Source organism: Salmo salar, chromosome 10 (assembly GCF_965601325.2).
Source record: "Salmo salar chromosome 10, fSalSal1, whole genome shotgun sequence".
Lineage (NCBI taxonomy): Eukaryota > Metazoa > Chordata > Actinopteri > Salmoniformes > Salmonidae > Salmo > Salmo salar.
This window is the reverse complement of record NC_138300.1, coordinates 53,115,446-53,134,325: the sequence shown is the minus strand read 5'-3', so window position 1 is coordinate 53,134,325 and position 18,880 is coordinate 53,115,446. Positions and strand designations below refer to the sequence as shown.

General features: G+C 47.5%; 1 protein-coding gene and 1 pseudogene across 13 annotated transcripts in view; one reads left to right on the top strand and one right to left on the bottom strand.

Annotated features, from left to right (window-relative positions):
• dlg1a (discs large MAGUK scaffold protein 1a) overlaps positions 1 to 18,880 on the bottom strand; it is a 380,448-nt gene that overhangs the window by 213,474 nt on the left and 148,094 nt on the right. Inside the window, exon 1 of one of the 13 annotated variants that reach the window (XM_045687917.2) lies at positions 1,536 to 2,932. The exons of the other annotated variants lie outside the window; for them this stretch is intronic. Within the exon in view, the coding sequence (XP_045543873.1) occupies positions 1,536 to 1,793 (258 nt within the window). The 5' untranslated portion in view covers positions 1,794 to 2,932. Of the gene's footprint in view, positions 1 to 1,535; positions 2,933 to 18,880 lie in introns of those variants that run through there. 13 annotated transcript variants of the gene reach the window in all.
• On the top strand, positions 15,766 to 16,985 carry LOC123724622 (nuclear factor 7, brain-like; annotated as a pseudogene).

Sequence of the window (18,880 nt, the reverse complement as noted above, 5' to 3'; positions counted from 1 at the left end):
TAACAATTTCTCAGGACTTTAATCCTTGCTTTGCTATACTGACCCAACTCCTGATCTGAACCTTAAACGGGTCTTGAACTCAGATCCTAGAGGACGACAGAGAAGGTATGTCTTAATGACCAGGAGGCCGTGGCGTGAGAACGTACTGTATGTTCGGGTATTTGTGGGTAAAAAGGCTCATGAAAGAAAGATGAAGTGGTTGTTGTGAGTACTACAGAAGATTCTTCCTCCCATGCGTCCTTCTCCATCCATCCATCTCCATCCATCCATTTATTCAATCTTTCAAAAGTCTCCATCCATCCATCTCCCAAAAGTCTCCATCCATCTCTTCTTCCCTCAGTAAAAGACAGGATGAATTGATATAAAAGTGATGGCACCTCACAGTACAGCAGCAGCAGATGTAATGGGCCATTAGCCCTCCACTAAGTGCTCTGGACAACACCTTGGGAAGAAGCTCTAGGCCCAGTCCAATCTGATTACAGTTTATAACTCGGAAAACAATAGAGCAGTGAGTGCTGCTGGCGCCAGCTGCCTACACCACAGACAGCAGTCCCTGGACATCAGGGTACAGACAGACAGCAGGCCCTGTTGATTTACTGCAACACAGGACTGGATGGGAACACAAGCCCCACTTGGTCATGATGTCACTGAAAGTTCAGCTCACTAGTGAGCCTCTTCTTGAACAAGCATCTTTACACCAACAATTTGCTCAAGAGATCTTCATGAGGGTTTGCCAACACATTAAAAGACAAATCAAACTTGTGGTTAATCTCGCTCTTGTCCATTCATCTGTTACGGTTCCATCAGTATGTAATGGATGATAATTATCAGAGGTGAAACTTGAGCCTCCAGTACAGTAGTGACCATGAGCCCTCCTGCCTCACCAGACACAGAGAATAACCAACCAATCTCTCCTCTACTCCCAACTCCTGATGGTTGACAAGACAAGACAGGAAGACAGGACTGAGACAGCACTATGTGAGGATGCTAGCCAGGTTAGTTAACCTTGGTCAAGGAATAAATGACTGATTGACTTGATGCGTTAAAGGAGCATGGTGAAGCAGGACATCTAATGCTCCAGAGAGGTATTAGGAGGTGGCTAGGTGCCAAGGGGACTAGGGATTGGTCTCTCGGTAAACACGTCAGGTTCTAAAGTACACTCCCAGGAGACTGACGGACATCTCTGCACCTCTCCACAAGGCTGAGGAAACAGGCATCTTAGTTTACACTTTCAATGCTGAGCTTTTTGGGAACCTTCTGCATCCTCTGCCTACATGCTTAGAGACATCTTAGAGCAACAGTAGCTGCCATAGTAACCTTGAGGAATATAAATAGAAACATTGTTTGCCACACAAGTATCAGAGGCTACAGTCTACACAGGCAAATATCAAGCCCAAACAATTGAACAATCCAGAATTGTTCCTTGCCTTGTCCACAAACACTGAGTATTACCAGGCAATAAAAGCAGGAAATCGGGAGTGTGAGCACATTTACAGTATACCTGTTGGTACTACAGGCGTGTGATCTGGAATTACCTGAGTGGCTCCGGCTGTGATGCAGTCACTAAAGGCATTTCTCTTGGAGAAGAAGGTGATGAGCTGCTGCCAGTGAGAGGAGGAAGAGGAGGAGGAGGAGGAAGGTGAGCCCGTATGATGTCCCGAGGGCAATTCCTCTGAGGTGCCTCTCTTGGGCCCCTGCTTCTGTTTCTGGGGCCCCCCATGCCCTTGGCCCCCACCTCCACCGCTCCGCCCACCTCGTGGGAACTGAGTGTTGTTGCCGAAGATGAAATTCATCTCAGGAGCAAGGGACCAGAGGAGGGAAGAGAAATAACTATCCCCTCTTCTCTTCCTTTAGGGCCAGGAACAAGAGAACAGTTGGCCTACAGAGCGATTGAACTGGCAGCCACAGAGGAGAGGAATATAAGGTGAAGGAGTTGGAGGGGTGTACATGCATGGGTAAGGTTACTCACTGCATCCTATTGAGCAGTAAGAGGGACCAAAAGTCCAAAAGGAAGTCCATTAGATCGTGAAAGACAGACAGCCCCGTCTGCATCCTCCGTTCTCTAACCAGGGGGACACACCAGACGCAACATGGTCAACAGCTGGGAAGGCAGTTAGGACGGAGAGAGACAGAGACAGATGGCACTGCCAGAAACTCCCCAGCAGTAGTCTCCCTGGATCACTGGGACTCTTCTCTCTCTTGTTCTCTTCTCTTTCAAGAACGACAGAACGGGAAGGTGGGGGGGTCGAAAGGCAGGAAATGGGCTTGATTACCTGACAAGTCTTGGAGACATCAGAGAAGAGAGCTCTATTTCTTTCTTTCTGTCTCTCCTTTGCTTCCAGGTTGTAAGTGGACCTCCAGTGAAGTGCAGACAAATGACCAGGGCTCAATCACAGTACATTCTTAAGAGGAGAAGAACAGCTCAGAGACTCCCCCCCTCCAAACCTCCACACATTAAATATAGATGGAGAGAAGATCCATCCTGAGCTCTGATCTGGTGTGGTCTTCCTCCTCCTCCTCCTCCTCTCCACCCTTCTCCCCCTCACTCAGTCCCAGAAGAGTTGAACTCTATTGAAAGTCATCAGAAACCTCTGTCGCCACAGGAAATCTTTCACAGAGAGGTGTTACTGATTGTCCAGGCGTAGACACCCATGTGTCACCAGATATGATTATGGACGCTGTTGACGCTCCTGCCAGCCGACATAACACGGAAACTCAGCGCCTCTCTCTAAAGGTGCTCGCAGGTCCAGAAGGAGCAGATAGACAGAGGAGAAAGGAATAAGAAAATGCCCAAAAGCGTTTGAGAACAAGATGAGTGTGAGACGCCACAGATACACTTCCCAGATGAGTGTGTAAAATCCAGGAAGGAAGTATTAGCCGTTAGCCAGTTCAGTCCGGTAAACGTCGGCTTCTGGTGCTGGGTGATGGTGACTGTGTGTGTGTGTGTGTGTGTGTGTGTGTGTGTGTGTGTGTGTGTGTGTGTGTGTGTGTGTGTGTGTGTGTGTGTGTGTGTGTAAATGTGTGTAAATGTGTGTTCTCCTCCTTGGGTGTTTTCAGACACTGCAGCTCGCTGGTCTCCCACACATACTGCCGCCACCGATCCACAGTGGAATAACAACAGCCTGTGCCCATCAGAGGGGAAAAAAGGAATAGGATCCTGGTCTGTGTGAACGCCTGTTGATTCTCTGTCTCCTCCTCCTCATCTTCCTCTCACACTCAAATAGTAGAAGCATCCTCCTCCTCCTCCATCCAGAGCCAGAGCCAGCCTATAGCTGAGCCAGAGTCACAGGTGTCAACGAGGTAAGAGCCATTGTCACAGCTCGTGCTCCTACTCTGTGGGGACCGGCACCATGGCAACAGCTTTCACATCAAATAGAGCTGCAATCCCACCAACCAAGCTCCTCCCTCCCTGCCTGCTCCTACAACTCCAAAGATATTCTCCAGAGACAGAGAGAAATAATAGGACTCCTCATCCACATATCATCGCTGTGGTGTCTGTATCCACATATCACCGCTGTGGTGTGTGGATCCACATATCACCGCTGTGGTGTGTGGATCCACATATCACCGCTGTGGTGTGTGGATCCACATATCACCGCTGTGGTGTCTGTATCCACATATCACCGCTGTGGTGTCTGTATCCACACATCACCGCTGTGGTGTCTGTATCCACACATCACCGCTGTGGTGTGTGGATCCACACATCACCGCTGTGGTGTGTGGATCCACACATCACCGCTGTGGTGTCTGGATCCACACATCACCGCTGTGGTGTCTGTATCCACACATCACCGCTGTGGTGTCTGGATCCACACATCACCGCTGTGGTGTCTGGATCCACACATCACCGCTGTGGTGTCTGGATCCACACATCACCGCTGTGGTGTCTGTATCCACACATCACCGCTGTGGTGTCTGTATCCACATATCACCGCTGTGGTGTCTGTATCCACATATCACCGCTGTGGTGTCTGTATCCACATATCACCGCTGTGGTGTCTGTATCCACATATCACCGCTGTGGTGTCTGTATCCACATATCACCGCTGTGGTGTCTGTATCCACATATCACCGCTGTGGTGTCTGTATCCACATATCACCGCTGTGGTGTCTGTATCCACATATCACCGCTGTGGTGTCTGTATCCACATATCACCGCTGTGGTGTGTGGATCCACATATCATCGCTGTGGTGTCTGTATCCACATATCACCGCTGTGGTGTCTGTATCCACATATCATCGCTGTGGTGTCTGTATCCACATATCACCGCTGTGGTGTGTGGATCCACATATCATCGCTGTGGTGTCTGTATCCAAATATCACCGCTGTGGTGTCTGGATCCACATATCACCGCTGTGATGTCTGGATCCACATATCACCGCTGTGATGTCTGGATCCACATATCACCGCTGTGATGTCTGGATCCACATATCACCGCTGTGGCGTGTGGATCCACATATCACCGCTGTGGCGTGTGGATCCACATATCACCGCTGTGGCGTGTGGATCCACATATCACCGCTGTGGTGTCTGTATCCAGATATCACCGCTGTGGTGTGTGGATCCACATATCACCGCTGTGGTGTGTGGATCCACATATCATCGCTGTGGCGTCTGGATCCACATATCATCGCTGTGGCGTCTGGATCCACATATCATCGCTGTGGCGTCTGGATCCACATATCATCGCTGTGGTGTCTGTGTCCACACATCATCGCTGTGGTGTCTGTATCCACACATCATCGCTGTGGTGTCTGTATCCACACATCATCGCTGTGGTGTCTGTATCCACATATCATCGCTGTGGTGTCTGTATCCACAGGCACCTACAGTCAGGTCCTGATCAGATCAGCCTCACTGTAGCTGGGAGACAGAAATAGCATCTACCTCTAGTTAGCACTACAGCCGGAGAAAAGGAAGGGATATTTATTTTCAGGGAGTAAAATGATATTTTACTACTGTACATAGTGCTGTGGTTAGCTAGGGAAATGGCAGGGATATTTATTTTCAGGGAGTAAAATGATATTTTACTACTGTACATAGTGCTGTGGTTAGCTAGGGAAATGGCAGGGATATTTATTTTCAGGGAGTAAAATGAAATTTTACTACTGTACATAGTGCTGTGGTTAGCTAGGGAAATGGCAGGGATATTTATTTTCAGGGAGTAAAATGATATTTTACTACTGTACATAGTGCTGTGGTTAGCTAGGGAAATGGCAGGGATATTTATTTTCAGGGAGTAAAATGATATTTTACTACTGTACATAGTGCTGTGGTTAGCTAGGGAAATGGCAGGGATATTTATTTTCAGGGAGTAAAATGAAATTTTACTACTGTACATAGTGCTGTGGTTAGCTAGGGAAATGGCAGGGATATTTATTTTCAGGGAGTAAAATGAAATTTTACTACTGTACATAGTGCTGTGGTTAGCTAGGGAAATGGCAGGGATATTTATTTTCAGGGAGTAAAATGATATTTTACTACTGTACATAGTGCTGTGGTTAGCTAGGGAAATGGCAGGGATATTTATTTTCAGGGAGTAAAATGATATTTTACTACTGTACATAGTGCTGTGGTTAGCTAGGGAAATGGCAGGGATATTTATTTTCAGGGAGTAAAATGAAATTTTACTACTGTACATAGTGCTGTGGTTAGCTAGGGAAATGGCAGGGATATTTCTTTTCAGGGAGTAAAATGATATTTTACTACTGTACATAGTGCTGTGGTTAGCTAGGGAAATGGCAGGGATATTTTCAAGGAGTATAAATAATCATTTTTGGTATGGGCATAGATTATGTTAATCTTATGCACAATTGATTCTTCTGCCATGATATAGAAAAACAGAGTTGGTTGCACCACTGCTGCAAGGAGATGTGTACGTAATGTAACTAGCCGATGTTCTCCAACAATGTTATTAACCCATGAATAACCACAGCTACAGGAAGTTAAGTTCCATCCAGGTGTCTCACTATGTTACAGGAGGCTCTTCCTGAGACCTTTCACACTCTCACCCATTCACTCCACTCACTCTCACCCATTCACTCCACTCCACTCACTCTCACCCATTCACTCCACTCCACTCACTCTCACCCATTCACTCCACTCCACTCACTCTCACCCATTCACTCCACTCCACTCACTCTCACCCATTCACTCCACTCACTCTCACCCATTCACTCCACTCCACTCACTCTCACCCATTCACTCCACTCCACTCACTCTCACCCATTCACTCCACTCCACTCACTCTCACCCATTCACTCCACTCCACTCACTCTCACCCATACACTCCACTCACTCTCACCCATACACTCCACTCACTCTCACCCATACACTCCACTCACTCTCACCCATACACTCCACTCACTCTCACCCATACACTCCACTCACTCTCACCCATACACTCCACTCACTCTCACCCATTCACTCCACTCCACTCACTCTCACCCATTCACTCCACTCCACTCACTCTCACCCATACACTCCACTCACTCTCACCCATACACTCCACTCACTCTCACCCATACACTCCACTCACTCTCACCCATACACTCCACTCACTCTCACCCATTCTCACCCTCACCCACTCACCCATTCTCACTCCACTCACTCTCACTCCACTCCCTCTCACTCCACTCCACTCCCTCTCACTCCACTCCCTCTCACCCATTCACTCCACTCCCTCTCACCCATTCACTCCACTCCCTCTCACCCATTCACTCCACTCCCTCTCACCCATTCACTCCACTCCCTCTCACCCATTCACTCCACTCCACTCACTCTCACCCATTCACTCCACTCCACTCACCCTCACCCATTCACTCCACTCCACTCACTCTCACCCATTCACTCTCACCCATTCACTCCACCCACTCACTCCACCCACTCACTCCACCCACTCACCCATTCACTCCACCCACTCACCCATTCACTCCACCCATTCACTCACCCATTCACTCCACTCACCCACTCACTCCACTCACCCACTCACTCCACCAGTCCACCCACTACTCACCCACCCACTCACACCACTCCACCCACCCACTCACACCACTCCACCACTCACGAACTCCACCCACTCACGATCTCCACTCACCCACTCCACCAGTCCACCCACTACTCACCCACCCACTCCACCCACCCACCCACTCCACCCACCCCCACCCCACTCACGAACTCCACCCACTCACGAACTCCACCCACTCACGAACTCCACCCACTCACGAACTCCACCCACTCACGAACTCCACCCACTCATTCCACCCCCCCACCCCACAGTAAATGAGATATCCAAACACCACCTGCCCATCTATTCCAAGAACGTAACACATGTGAATGACACACTCATACAAGCTGTTAGCCTTTCCTGTACCTGCTTGATCACTTCCAGTGTACTCAGGCAGACAGCGCGGCTGTCAAAACTCTGTCTCTGTCTGCATCCTCAATCCAATGTGACCTTATACATGTAGGATCAGCTCAATAATGCATTGCCAATTAAATAAGTACCCGGGACATGTATATTTGATGAGAGTGGTGCTGCGGACCCCTGAGTGTGTTCCACAGAGTTAAAAGTATTTCTCTCAGCTCAGCTCTACCCTGGAAGCACTGACAGTGGATTGGGAAAGTATTCAGACACCTTGACTTTTTCTACATTTTGTTACGTTACAGCCCTCAATCTACACACAATACCCCATAATGACAAAGTTTCACAGGTTTTTAGAAATGTCTGCAAATGTATTAAAAAAAAAAAAAATCTGATATCTTATTTACATAAGTATTCAGACTAATTTGCTATGAGACAATAAATTGAGCTCAGGTGCATCCTATTTCCATTGATCATCCTTGAGATGTTTCTACAACTTGATTGGAGTCCACCTGTGGTAAATTCAGTTGATTGGACATGATTTGGAAAGGCAGAAACCCGTCTATAGAAGGTCCCACAGTTGACAGCGCATCTGGGGAAGGGTACCCCAAACAATCTGCAGCATTGAAGGTCCCCAAGAACACAGTGGCCTCCATCATTCTTAAATGGAAGAAGTTTGGAACCACCAAGACTCTTCCTAGAGCTGGCCACAAGGCCAAACTGAGCAATCGGGGGAGAAGGACCTTGGTCAGGGGGGTGACCAGTAACCCGACAGTCACTCTTACAGAGCTCCAGAGTTCCTCTGTGGAGATGTGAGAACCTTCCAGAAGGACAACCATCTCTGCAGCACTCCACCAATCAGGCCTTTATGGTAGAGTGGGCAGACAGAAGCCACTCCTCAATAAAAGACACGACAGCCCGATTGGAGTTTGCCAAAAGGCACCTTAAGGACTCTCAGACCATGAGAAACAAGATTCTCTGGTCTGATGAAACCAAGATTGAACTCTTTGGCCTGAATGCCAAGCGTTACATCTGGAGGAAAACTGGCACCATCCCTACGGTAAAGCATGGTGGTGGCAGCATCATGCTGTGGGGATGTTTTTCAGCGGCAGGGACTGAGAGACTAGTCAGGATCGAGGGAAAAATGAACGAAGCAAAGTACAGAAAGATCCTTGATGAAAACCTTCTCCAGAGCGCTCAGAACCTCAGACTGGGGCGAAGGTTCACCTTCCAACAGGACAACGACCCTAAGCACACAGCGAATACAACACAGGAGTGGCTTCGGGACAAGTCTCTGAATGTCCTTGAGTGGCCCAGCCAGAGCCTGGACTTGATCAAACATCTCTGGAGAGACCTGAAAATAGCTGTGCAACGACGCTCCCCATCCAACCTGACAGAGCTTGAGAGGATCTGCAGAGAAGAATGGGGAGAAACTCCCCAAATACAGGTGTGCCAAGCTTGTAGCGTCATACCCAAGAAGACTTGAGGCTGTAATCGCTGCCAAAGGTGCTTCAACAAAGTACTGAGTGAAGGGTCTGAATACTTATGTAAATGTGATATTTCAGTTTATCAATTTGTAAAATATTATAAAAACCTGTTTTTGCTTCGTCATTATGGGGTATTGTGTGTAGATTTATGAGGGGGAAAAACAATTGAATACATTTTAGAATAAGGCTGTAACGTAACAAAATGAAAAAGTCAAGGGGAATACCTTCCAAATGCGCTGAATATGCAAAGTTCAACAAACTACAGTACCCTCCCTGCTCAAATTAACTAACTACAGTACCCTCCCTGCTCAAATGTACAAACTACAGTACCCTCCTGTCATGACGTTGGCCTCTCCCTTTTGCACACAATCCACCCTGTGTGTAAAGGGTAGAAAAACTCTAAAATTCCAGGAAAGTCTCTGGCCACATGGCCCATAGAGAGACAAAGGAAATTCTTCCAACTCATAGAATTGAAGAATCCAGCTACGAACTGATCCGCTGGTACCATTTTGTGATACTCAGAAGAGACAATATAGCCATATTACCATAAAACTGTTTATATAATAGACTCAGTTTAAGACTTGCCTCATATGGGTGTATGGAATGTATTGATAAGGATAAAGCTTTTGTAAGACATTGAGATGCTATGTACTGATGTAATGTGATAGAATTGTATTTCTGTAACCAAATCCAACTCAGTCATAGGCACGCCCCAGGGACATATACAGGACCAGGCGTCATTTGACCAGCCTGTTCGATGGGCACTATAAAACACACCCTGATTTACATTTCTCCAGACCAGGCCTACACTCCGTTGGCCAAATAGGTTCTACCATCTAATTCCTCTACTGAAAGTGAACCATACCACGTGGTTAACTTTTAGACTATTGATACTGACAGAATAAGAACAAGTCTTTGATATTAATTATTAGTCTGCAGCTAAGTAAATTATATAATCGAACGCGAAGACCAACGAAAACACCATTCTATGACGACATTAATGAATGTCGCTCTGACACTTCCATTCTAACCGGGAGAGAGAGAGAGAGAACGCGGACAAAACTCCCCAACAGAACTACTCTCCAACAAAGAACGACGACACACTGAGCGTAAATATATATTGATTGCAATTGTTCCCGAATGAGTGAGCCTTCAATTGTCAATTGTAATATTAATGAACTCTGTGTAAACTTCTCAGCTGACCATTTATGACCCATTGTTCAACAGGCCGACCAGCCTGTTTAGCCCACAAGGGCACATTCAAATACCAATCCTTTGTGACAATAATTACTGTTTGTATGTTTTTCTGTTAATTACTTAGTGTAGTAAATAAATGATTTTAAGACAATTGATGTATGGATGATTTTAGTAAAGACTGGGTTCGTGCAGATACAACAATTTACGATGTTTGGAATGAGACCGGACTAAAGGTAAAATACACCATTGAAACTAGAAGATAATCGGCCTATACTATAATAGAATATAATATTATAGTACAGGAAAGTTATATTAGGAAAATTATAGCTTTGTAATCTGAATATTCTCCTTGGTGCCCCGATCTCCTAGTTAATTACAATTAAACGATTAATCAGTTTAATCGCGTGATAATAATTACAGGGAGCTAATTGATAAACATATCTTCAGTTTAATGGTAACCCAAAGACACGACACTCCCTACTCAAATTAACAAACTACACTACCCTCCCTACTCAAATTAACAAACTACACTACTCTCCCTGCTCAAATTAACAAACTACAGTACCCTCCCTACTCAAATTAACAAACTACACTACCCTCCCTACTCAAATTAACAAACTACACTACCCTCCCTACTCAAATTAACAAACTACACTACCCTCCCTACTCAAATTAACAAACTACACTACCCTCCCTACTCAAATTAACAAACTACACTACACTCCCTACTCAAATTAACAAACTACACTACACTCCCTACTCAAATTAACAAACTACAGTACCCTCCCTACTCAAATTAACTACAGTACCCTCCCTACTCAAATTAACTACAGTACCCTCCCTACTCAAATTAACAAACTACAGTACCCTCCCTACTCAAATTAACAAACTACACTACCCTCCCTACTCAAATTAACAAACTACAGTACCCTCCCTACTCAAATTAACAAACTACACTACCCTCCCTACTCAAATTAACAAACTACACTACCCTCCCTACTCAAATTAACAAACTACACTACCCTCCCTACTCAAATTAACAAACTACACTACCCTCCCTACTCAAATTAACAAACTACACTACCCTCCCTACTCAAATTAACAAACTACACTACCCTCCCTACTCAAATTAACAAACTACACTACCCTCCCTACTCAAATTAACAAACTACACTACCCTCCCTACTCAAATTAACAAACTACAGTACCCTCCCTACTCAAATTAACAAACTACACTACCCTCCCTACTCAAATTAACAAACTACACTACACTCCCTACTCAAATTAACAAACTACACTACCCTCCCTACTCAAATTAACAAACTACACTACCCTCCCTGCTCAAATTAACAAACTACAGTACCCTCCCTGCTCAAATTAACAAACTACAGTACCCTCCCTGCTCAAATTAACATTCCATGATATTATCACTTGAGTTTTAGAACTAGCATGTACATTTTCCAGAACATTTTTGAGCTGATCCATGTTGTAGATACAGAACAATAACAAGGAAGCTGCCCAAATGACGTTTCAAAAGAACGACCAGTGTAGTCACGGTGTAAGTATCCCAGGTAAACTGTATAACTACATTGTATCTGCGCAACCAAGACGGAACCATCATGAATAAATGAACATGTTTTCACTGTAAGCGTAGCTTTAGGATACATTTTGGACAGACTCGGAGGCAATCCCAACAAGAGACATCTGTACTCAAGTCCGGTACAGTGCACCTGTAGGATGACCCTTGACCCTTCCACTCTCCTGTTGCATGTAACCCAGCACCACCACTGCAGCCTGCCTGGTGAACAATCTTCTCTAAAGTCTACAGACTAATGGGTTCTTAATGGTCCACTTTACCCGGCCACTGTACATCACTGAAGAGTCATTTTAACACACCCTAATGGCTGTTATCACAGTTCAAAAGTCCAGCGACAGGAGGGGAGGGTGTCCTGAGTTTAGGGCTGGGCTAGTCATTAAGGGGAGGGGGGGATGTCCTGAGTTTAGGGCTGGGCTAGTCATTAAGGGGAGGGGGGGATGTCCTGAGTTTAGGGCTGGGCTAGTCATTAAGGGGAGGGGGGATGTCCTGAGTTTAGGGCTGGGCTAGTCATTAAGGGGAGGGGGGATGTCCTGAGTTTAGGGCTGGGCTAGTCATTAAGGGGAGGGTGGCCTGAGTTTAGGGCTGGGCTAGTCATTAAGGGGAGGGGGGATGTCCTGAGTTTAGGGCTGGGCTAGTCATTAAGGGGAGGGGGGATGTCCTGAGTTTAGGGCTGGGCTAGTCATTAAGGGGAGGGGGGATGTCCTGAGTTTAGGGCTGGGCTAGTCATTAAGGGGAGGGGGGATGTCCTGAGTTTAGGGCTGGGCTAGTCATTAAGGGGAGGGTGGCCTGAGTTTAGGGCTGGGCTAGTCATTAAGGGGAGGGGGGATGTCCTGAGTTTAGGGCTGGGCTAGTCATTAAGGGGAGGGGGGGATGTCCTGAGTTTAGGGCTGGGCTAGTCATTAAGGGGAGGGGGGATGTCCTGAGTTTAGGGCTGGGCTAGTCATTAAGGGGAGGGTGGCCTGAGTTTAGGGCTGGGCTAGTCATTAAGGGGAGGGTGGCCTGAGTTTAGGGCTGGGCTAGTCATTAAGGGGAGGGTGTCCTGAGTTTAGGGCTGGGCTAGTCATTAAGGGGAGGGTGGCCTGAGTTTAGGGCTGGGCTAGTCATTAAGGGGAGGGTGGCCTGAGTTTAGGGCTGGGCTAGTCATTAAGGGGAGGGTGTCCTGAGTTTAGGGCTGGGCTAGTCATTAAGGGGAGGGTGGCCTGAGTTTAGGGCTGGGCTAGTCATTAAGGGGAGGGGGGGATGTCCTGAGTTTAGGGCTGGGCTAGTCATTAAGGGGAGGGTGTCCTGAGTTTAGGGCTGGGCTAGTCATTAAGGGGAGGGGGGATGTCCTGAGTTTAGGGCTAGGCTAGTCATTAAGGGGAGGGGGGATGTCCTGAGTTTAGGGCTGGGCTAGTCATTAAGGGGAGGGGGGGATGTCCTGAGTTTAGGGCTGGGCTAGTCATTAAGGGGAGGGGGGATGTCCTGAGTTTAGGGCTGGGCTAGTCATTAAGGGGAGGGTGTCCTGAGTTTAGGGCTGGGCTAGTCATTAAGGGGAGGGGAGGATGTCCTGAGTTTAGGGCTGGGCTAGTCATTAAAGGGAGGGTGGGATGTCCTGAGTTTAGGGCTGGGCTAGTCATTAAGGGGAGGGGGGATGTCCTGAGTTTAGGGCTGGGCTAGTCATTAAGGGGAGGGGGGGATGTCCTGAGTTTAGGGCTGGGCTAGTCATTAAGGGGAGGGGGGGATGTCCTGAGTTTAGGGCTGGGCTAGTCATTAAGGGGAGGGGGGGATGTCCTGAGTTTAGGGCTGGGCTAGTCATTAAGGGGAGGGGGGATGTCCTGAGTTTAGGGCTGGGCTAGTCATTAAGGGGAGGGGGGGATGTCCTGAGTTTAGGGCTGGGCTAGTCATTAAGGGGAGGGGGGATGTCCTGAGTTTAGGGCTGGGCTAGTCATTAAGGGGAGGGGGGATGTCCTGAGTTTAGGGCTGGGCTAGTCATTAAGGGGAGGGGGGATGTCCTGAGTTTAGGGCTGGGCTAGTCATTAAGGGGAGGGTGTCCTGAGTTTAGGGCTGGGCTAGTCATTAAGGGGAGGGGGGATGTCCTGAGTTTAGGGCTGGGCTAGTCATTAAGGGGAGGGTGGGATGTCCTGAGTTTAGGGCTGGGCTAGTCATTAAGGGGAGGGTGTCCTGAGTTTAGGGCTGGGCTAGTCATTAAGGGGAGGGGAGGGTGTCCTGAGTTTAGGGCTGGGCTAGTCATTAAGGGGAGGGGGGATGTCCTGAGTTTAGGGCTGGGCTAGTCATTAAGGGGAGGGGGGATGTCCTGAGTTTAGGGCTGGGCTAGTCATTAAGGGGAGGGGGGGATGTCCTGAGTTTAGGGCTGGGCTAGTCATTAAGGGGAGGGTGTCCTGAGTTTAGGGCTGGGCTAGTCATTAAGGGGAGGGGGGATGTCCTGAGTTTAGGGCTGGGCTAGTCATTAAGGGGAGGGTGGCCTGAGTTTAGGGCTGGGCTAGTCATTAAGGGGAGGGTGGCCTGAGTTTAGGGCTGGGCTAGTCATTAAGGGGAGGGGGGGATGTCCTGAGTTTAGGGCTGGGCTAGTCATTAAGGGGAGGGGGGGATGTCCTGAGTTTAGGGCTGGGCTAGTCATTAAGGGGAGGGGGGATGTCCTGAGTTTAGGGCTGGGCTAGTCATTAAGGGGAGGGGGGATGTCCTGAGTTTAGGGCTGGGCTAGTCATTAAGGGGAGGGGGGATGTCCTGAGTTTAGGGCTGGGCTAGTCATTAAGGGGAGGGGGGATGTCCTGAGTTTAGGGCTGGGCTAGTCATTAAGGGGAGGGGGGGATGTCCTGAGTTTAGGGCTGGGCTAGTCATTAAGGGGAGGGGGGATGTCCTGAGTTTAGGGCTGGGCTAGTCATTAAGGGGAGGGGGGATGTCCTGAGTTTAGGGCTGGGCTAGTCATTAAGGGGAGGGGGGATGTCCTGAGTTTAGGGCTGGGCTAGTCATTAAGGGGAGGGGGGATGTCCTGAGTTTAGGGCTGGGCTAGTCATTAAGGGGAGGGGGGGATGTCCTGAGTTTAGGGCTGGGCTAGTCATTAAGGGGAGGGGGGATGTCCTGAGTTTAGGGCTGGGCTAGTCATTAAGGGGAGGGGGGGATGTCCTGAGTTTAGGGCTGGGCTAGTCATTAAGGGGAGGGGGGGATGTCCTGAGTTTAGGGCTGGGCTAGTCATTAAGGGGAGGGTGTCCTGAGTTTAGGGCTGGGCTAGTCATTAAGGGGAGGGGGGATGTCCTGAGTTTAGGGCTGGGCTAGTCATTAAGCATCTGGTTATCTTGTTTCTCTCTCATTCTAATTGTTTCTGTCCACTCTCTCCACCCACACACACACACACACACACACACACACACACACACACACACACACACACACACACACACACACACACACACACACACACACACACACACACACACACACACACACACACACACACACACACACACACACACACGGTTTAGGATAGCATTGGGTTAATGAGTTTCCATCCTAATCTGTGTTAGGAACTCAATATCTCACAATCTAATAGAGATTCCCCATAAAGTTCACATTGAACTTTGCTCAGACTGGAGGTTAATGACCACCACCACCACCATATCCCATTCAGCAATTTAACAACACTTGAATATGTGGTTAATATCAGAAAAGGACCATGACAGGCATGCTTACGAGTGTCTACCTTTAAATATCGGCTGCAGATATAGTTTACTAAGCACCTTCAGCACTCTAACTGCTCAAACTGTAACGCACTTCAAATACTTTTTTAGGTTGCTTTATCATTCTTTCCTCGTCTCCTACTAAGTACACGTTTAGCATGAATGCCTAGGCTATACTGTCGCCTCCCTCTGTTGCTGTCTCTATCATGAACCTTGACATTTTATCGCTCTCACTGAAATCACAGAAGATTTCTGATTCATCGTTTCCTAAAGCTCCACCCCTCTACCTGTCAGGAATGCAGGAAGTATGACAGTCACCTGTTCAGGTGGAAGTTTAGTACAACATCGTGGCAGTGCAGGTGATGCATCTTTGGAATGTTGGAGACTATGGTACAGTGTGATCTTATATAACCTCGGTAGCCAAATAAGAGAGTGACATAGGGAAAATGGCTTCCAGATAGTCTCCTCTGGGAGAAACTCTCTCCTGTCCTGTGTTATGTTACATCTTCAAGAACCCTGTCCTCCTGTCGTGTAGCCACAGCTTCTGTAAAGCCTGTCTGCACGACTATTGGAAGGGGAAATCAACTTGGGAATGTCCAGTTTGCAGGAGAAGATCAGTAAGACAGGAGCCTCCATGTAAGCTGGTTTTAAAGAGCATGTGTGAGGAGTCCTTCTTACAGGAGAGACGTCGTCAGAGAGCGTCTGAGCTGCTCTTCAGTCTGCATGGAGAGAATCTCAAGCTCTTCTGTCTGGAGGATAAAACGCATGTCTGTTTCGTGTGTCAGACTTCCAGAAAACACACAAACCACAAGTTCTGTCCCATAGATGAATCTGCACTCAAGACTGCACTGAAACCCTTCCAGGAGAAGCTGAATATCTTTAATGCAGTTAAAGTAACGTGTGATAAAACAGCAGAGCACATTAAGAGCCAGGCCCAGACCACAGAAAACAGCAGAGCACATTAAGAGCCAGGCCCAGACCACAGAAAACAGCAGAGCACATTAAGAGCCAGGCCCAGACCACAGAAAACAGCAGAGCACATTAAGAGCCAGGCCCAGACCACAGAAAACAGCAGAGCACATTAAGAGCCAGGCCCAGACCACAGAAAAGCAGATTGAGGAGGAGTTTGAGATGCTTCACCAGTTTCTGCAAGATGAAGAGGCAGCCAGAATAACTTCTCTGAGGGAGGAAGAGGAGCACAACAGTCAGATGAATAAAAATATTGAGGTGACGAATAAAGAGATATCATCCCTTTCACACACAATCAGGGCCGCAGAGGAGGAGCTGAAGACATCAGATTTCTACAGAACTACAAGGCCACCGTTGGAAGAGCCAAGTGCACAGTGCCGGATCCAGAGAGGGTCTCAAGAGCCCTGGTAGACGTGGCCAAACACCTGGGCAACCTGAAGTTGGGAGTCTGGAAGAAGATGCAGGGGATGGTTCAGTAACAGTCCTGTCATTCTGGACCTCACCACTGCATCCCATCCTGTCTGATGATCTGACCAGTGTGAGAGCCTGTTTGACACAACAGCTTCCTGACAACCCAGAGAGGTTTGATAACTGTCATTTTGTTCTGGGATCAGAAGGCTTTAACTCATGAACACATAGCTGGGACGTTGAGGTTGGAGACTGGATTGTAGGATTTATCTCAGAGTCTCCAGGATGAAAGGTGCTTTCTATGGTAGAATGTGGGCAGTACAGTGTTCTAATGGTAAATACAAAGCACACCTGTCAAGAATTCTCCTCTAAATTGAGACGGAAAGCCAAGAGGATCAGAGTGCAGCTTGACTGGAACAGAGAAAGGCTGTCATTCTCTGACCCGTATAACAACATACACACATATACACACACTTTCACTGAGGGAGTATCTCCATTCTTTTACAATACTGATACTTCAAGTAATCTGAAAATCTTACCAATGAAAGTATCTGTAACAGTGGAACAACACAGTTACAGCCGATACCACCTCTGTCTGTAACAGTGGAACAACACAGTTACAGCCGATACCACCTCTGTCTGTAACAGTGGAACAACACAGTTACAGCCGATACCACCTCTGTCTGTAACAGTGGAACAACACAGTTACAGCCGATACCACCTCTGTCTGTAACAGTGGAACAACACAGTTACAGCCGATACCACCTCTGTCTGTAACAGTGGAACAACACAGTTACAGCCGATACCACCTCTGTCTGTAACAGTGGAACAACACAGTTACAGCCGATACCACCTCTGTCTGTAACAGTGGAACAACACAGTTACAGCCGATACCACCTCTGTCTGTAACAGTGGAACAACACAGTTACAGCCGATACCACCTCTGTCTGTAACAGTGGAACAACACAGTTACAGCCGATACCACCTCTGTCTGTAACAGTGGAACAACACAGTTACAGCCGATACCACCTCTGTCTGTAACAGTGGAACAACGGGGACTAGTAGAGTAAAGATGGATGACAGGCCGCAGTCGTCTCTTACAATGTGACAGACTTACCTTCTAACCATGTCTAACATAGTGAGAAGTAAACCTTCGTTCACATGGCTCAACACTAACCCAGATGAGCTTATGGATAAGTTATTCCCCCTGTAAATCTGGAGCTTTTAGCACTCTAGGTAAAACCGTTAAAATAAGACAAAGCGATACATCTGAACCTATGTGTCATATTGCTGTTTTTACTTAACCTTTATTTAACTAGGCAAGTCAGTTAAGAACAAATTATTATTTACAACGACTGCCTACCCCGGCCAAACCCGAACAACGCTGGACCAATTGTGCGCCGCCCTATGGGACTCCCAATCACGGCCGGATGTGATATAGCCTGGATTCGAACCAGGTACTATAGTGACGCCTCTTGCACTGAGATGCAGTGCCTTAGACCACTGCACCACTCGGGAGGCCCACATATTCACTTTTAATATTGCTGGGGTGCTAAAATACACTGAACAAAAATATAAACGCAACATGTAAAGTGTTGGTCCCATGTTTCATGAGCTGAAATAAAAGATCACAGAAATGTTCCATACGCACAAAAATGTCTCAAATTCTGTGCAGAAATTTGTTTACATCCCTGTTAGTGAGCATTTCTCCTTTGCCAAGATAATCCATACACCTGACAGGTGTGGCATATCAAGACGCTGATTAAACAGCATGATCATTACACAGGTGCACCTTGTGCTGGGGACAATAAAATACCACTCTAAAATGTGCAGTTTCTTCACACAACACAATGCCACAGATGTCTCAAATTTTGAGGGAGTGTGCAGTTGGCATACTGGTTGCAGGAATGTCCACCAGGGCTGTTGCCAAAGAATTGAATCTTCATTTCGCTACCATAAGCCGCCTCTAACGTCATTTGAGAGAATATGGCAGTACGTCCAACTGGCCTCACAACCGCAGACCACATGTAAACCACGCCAGCCCAGGACCTCCACATCCGGCTTATTCCCCTGTGGGATCGTCTGAGACCAGACACCCGGACAGCTGATGAAACTGAGGAGTATTTCTGTCTGTAATAAAGCCCTTTTGTGGGGAAAAACTAATTCTGATTGGCTGGGCCTGCT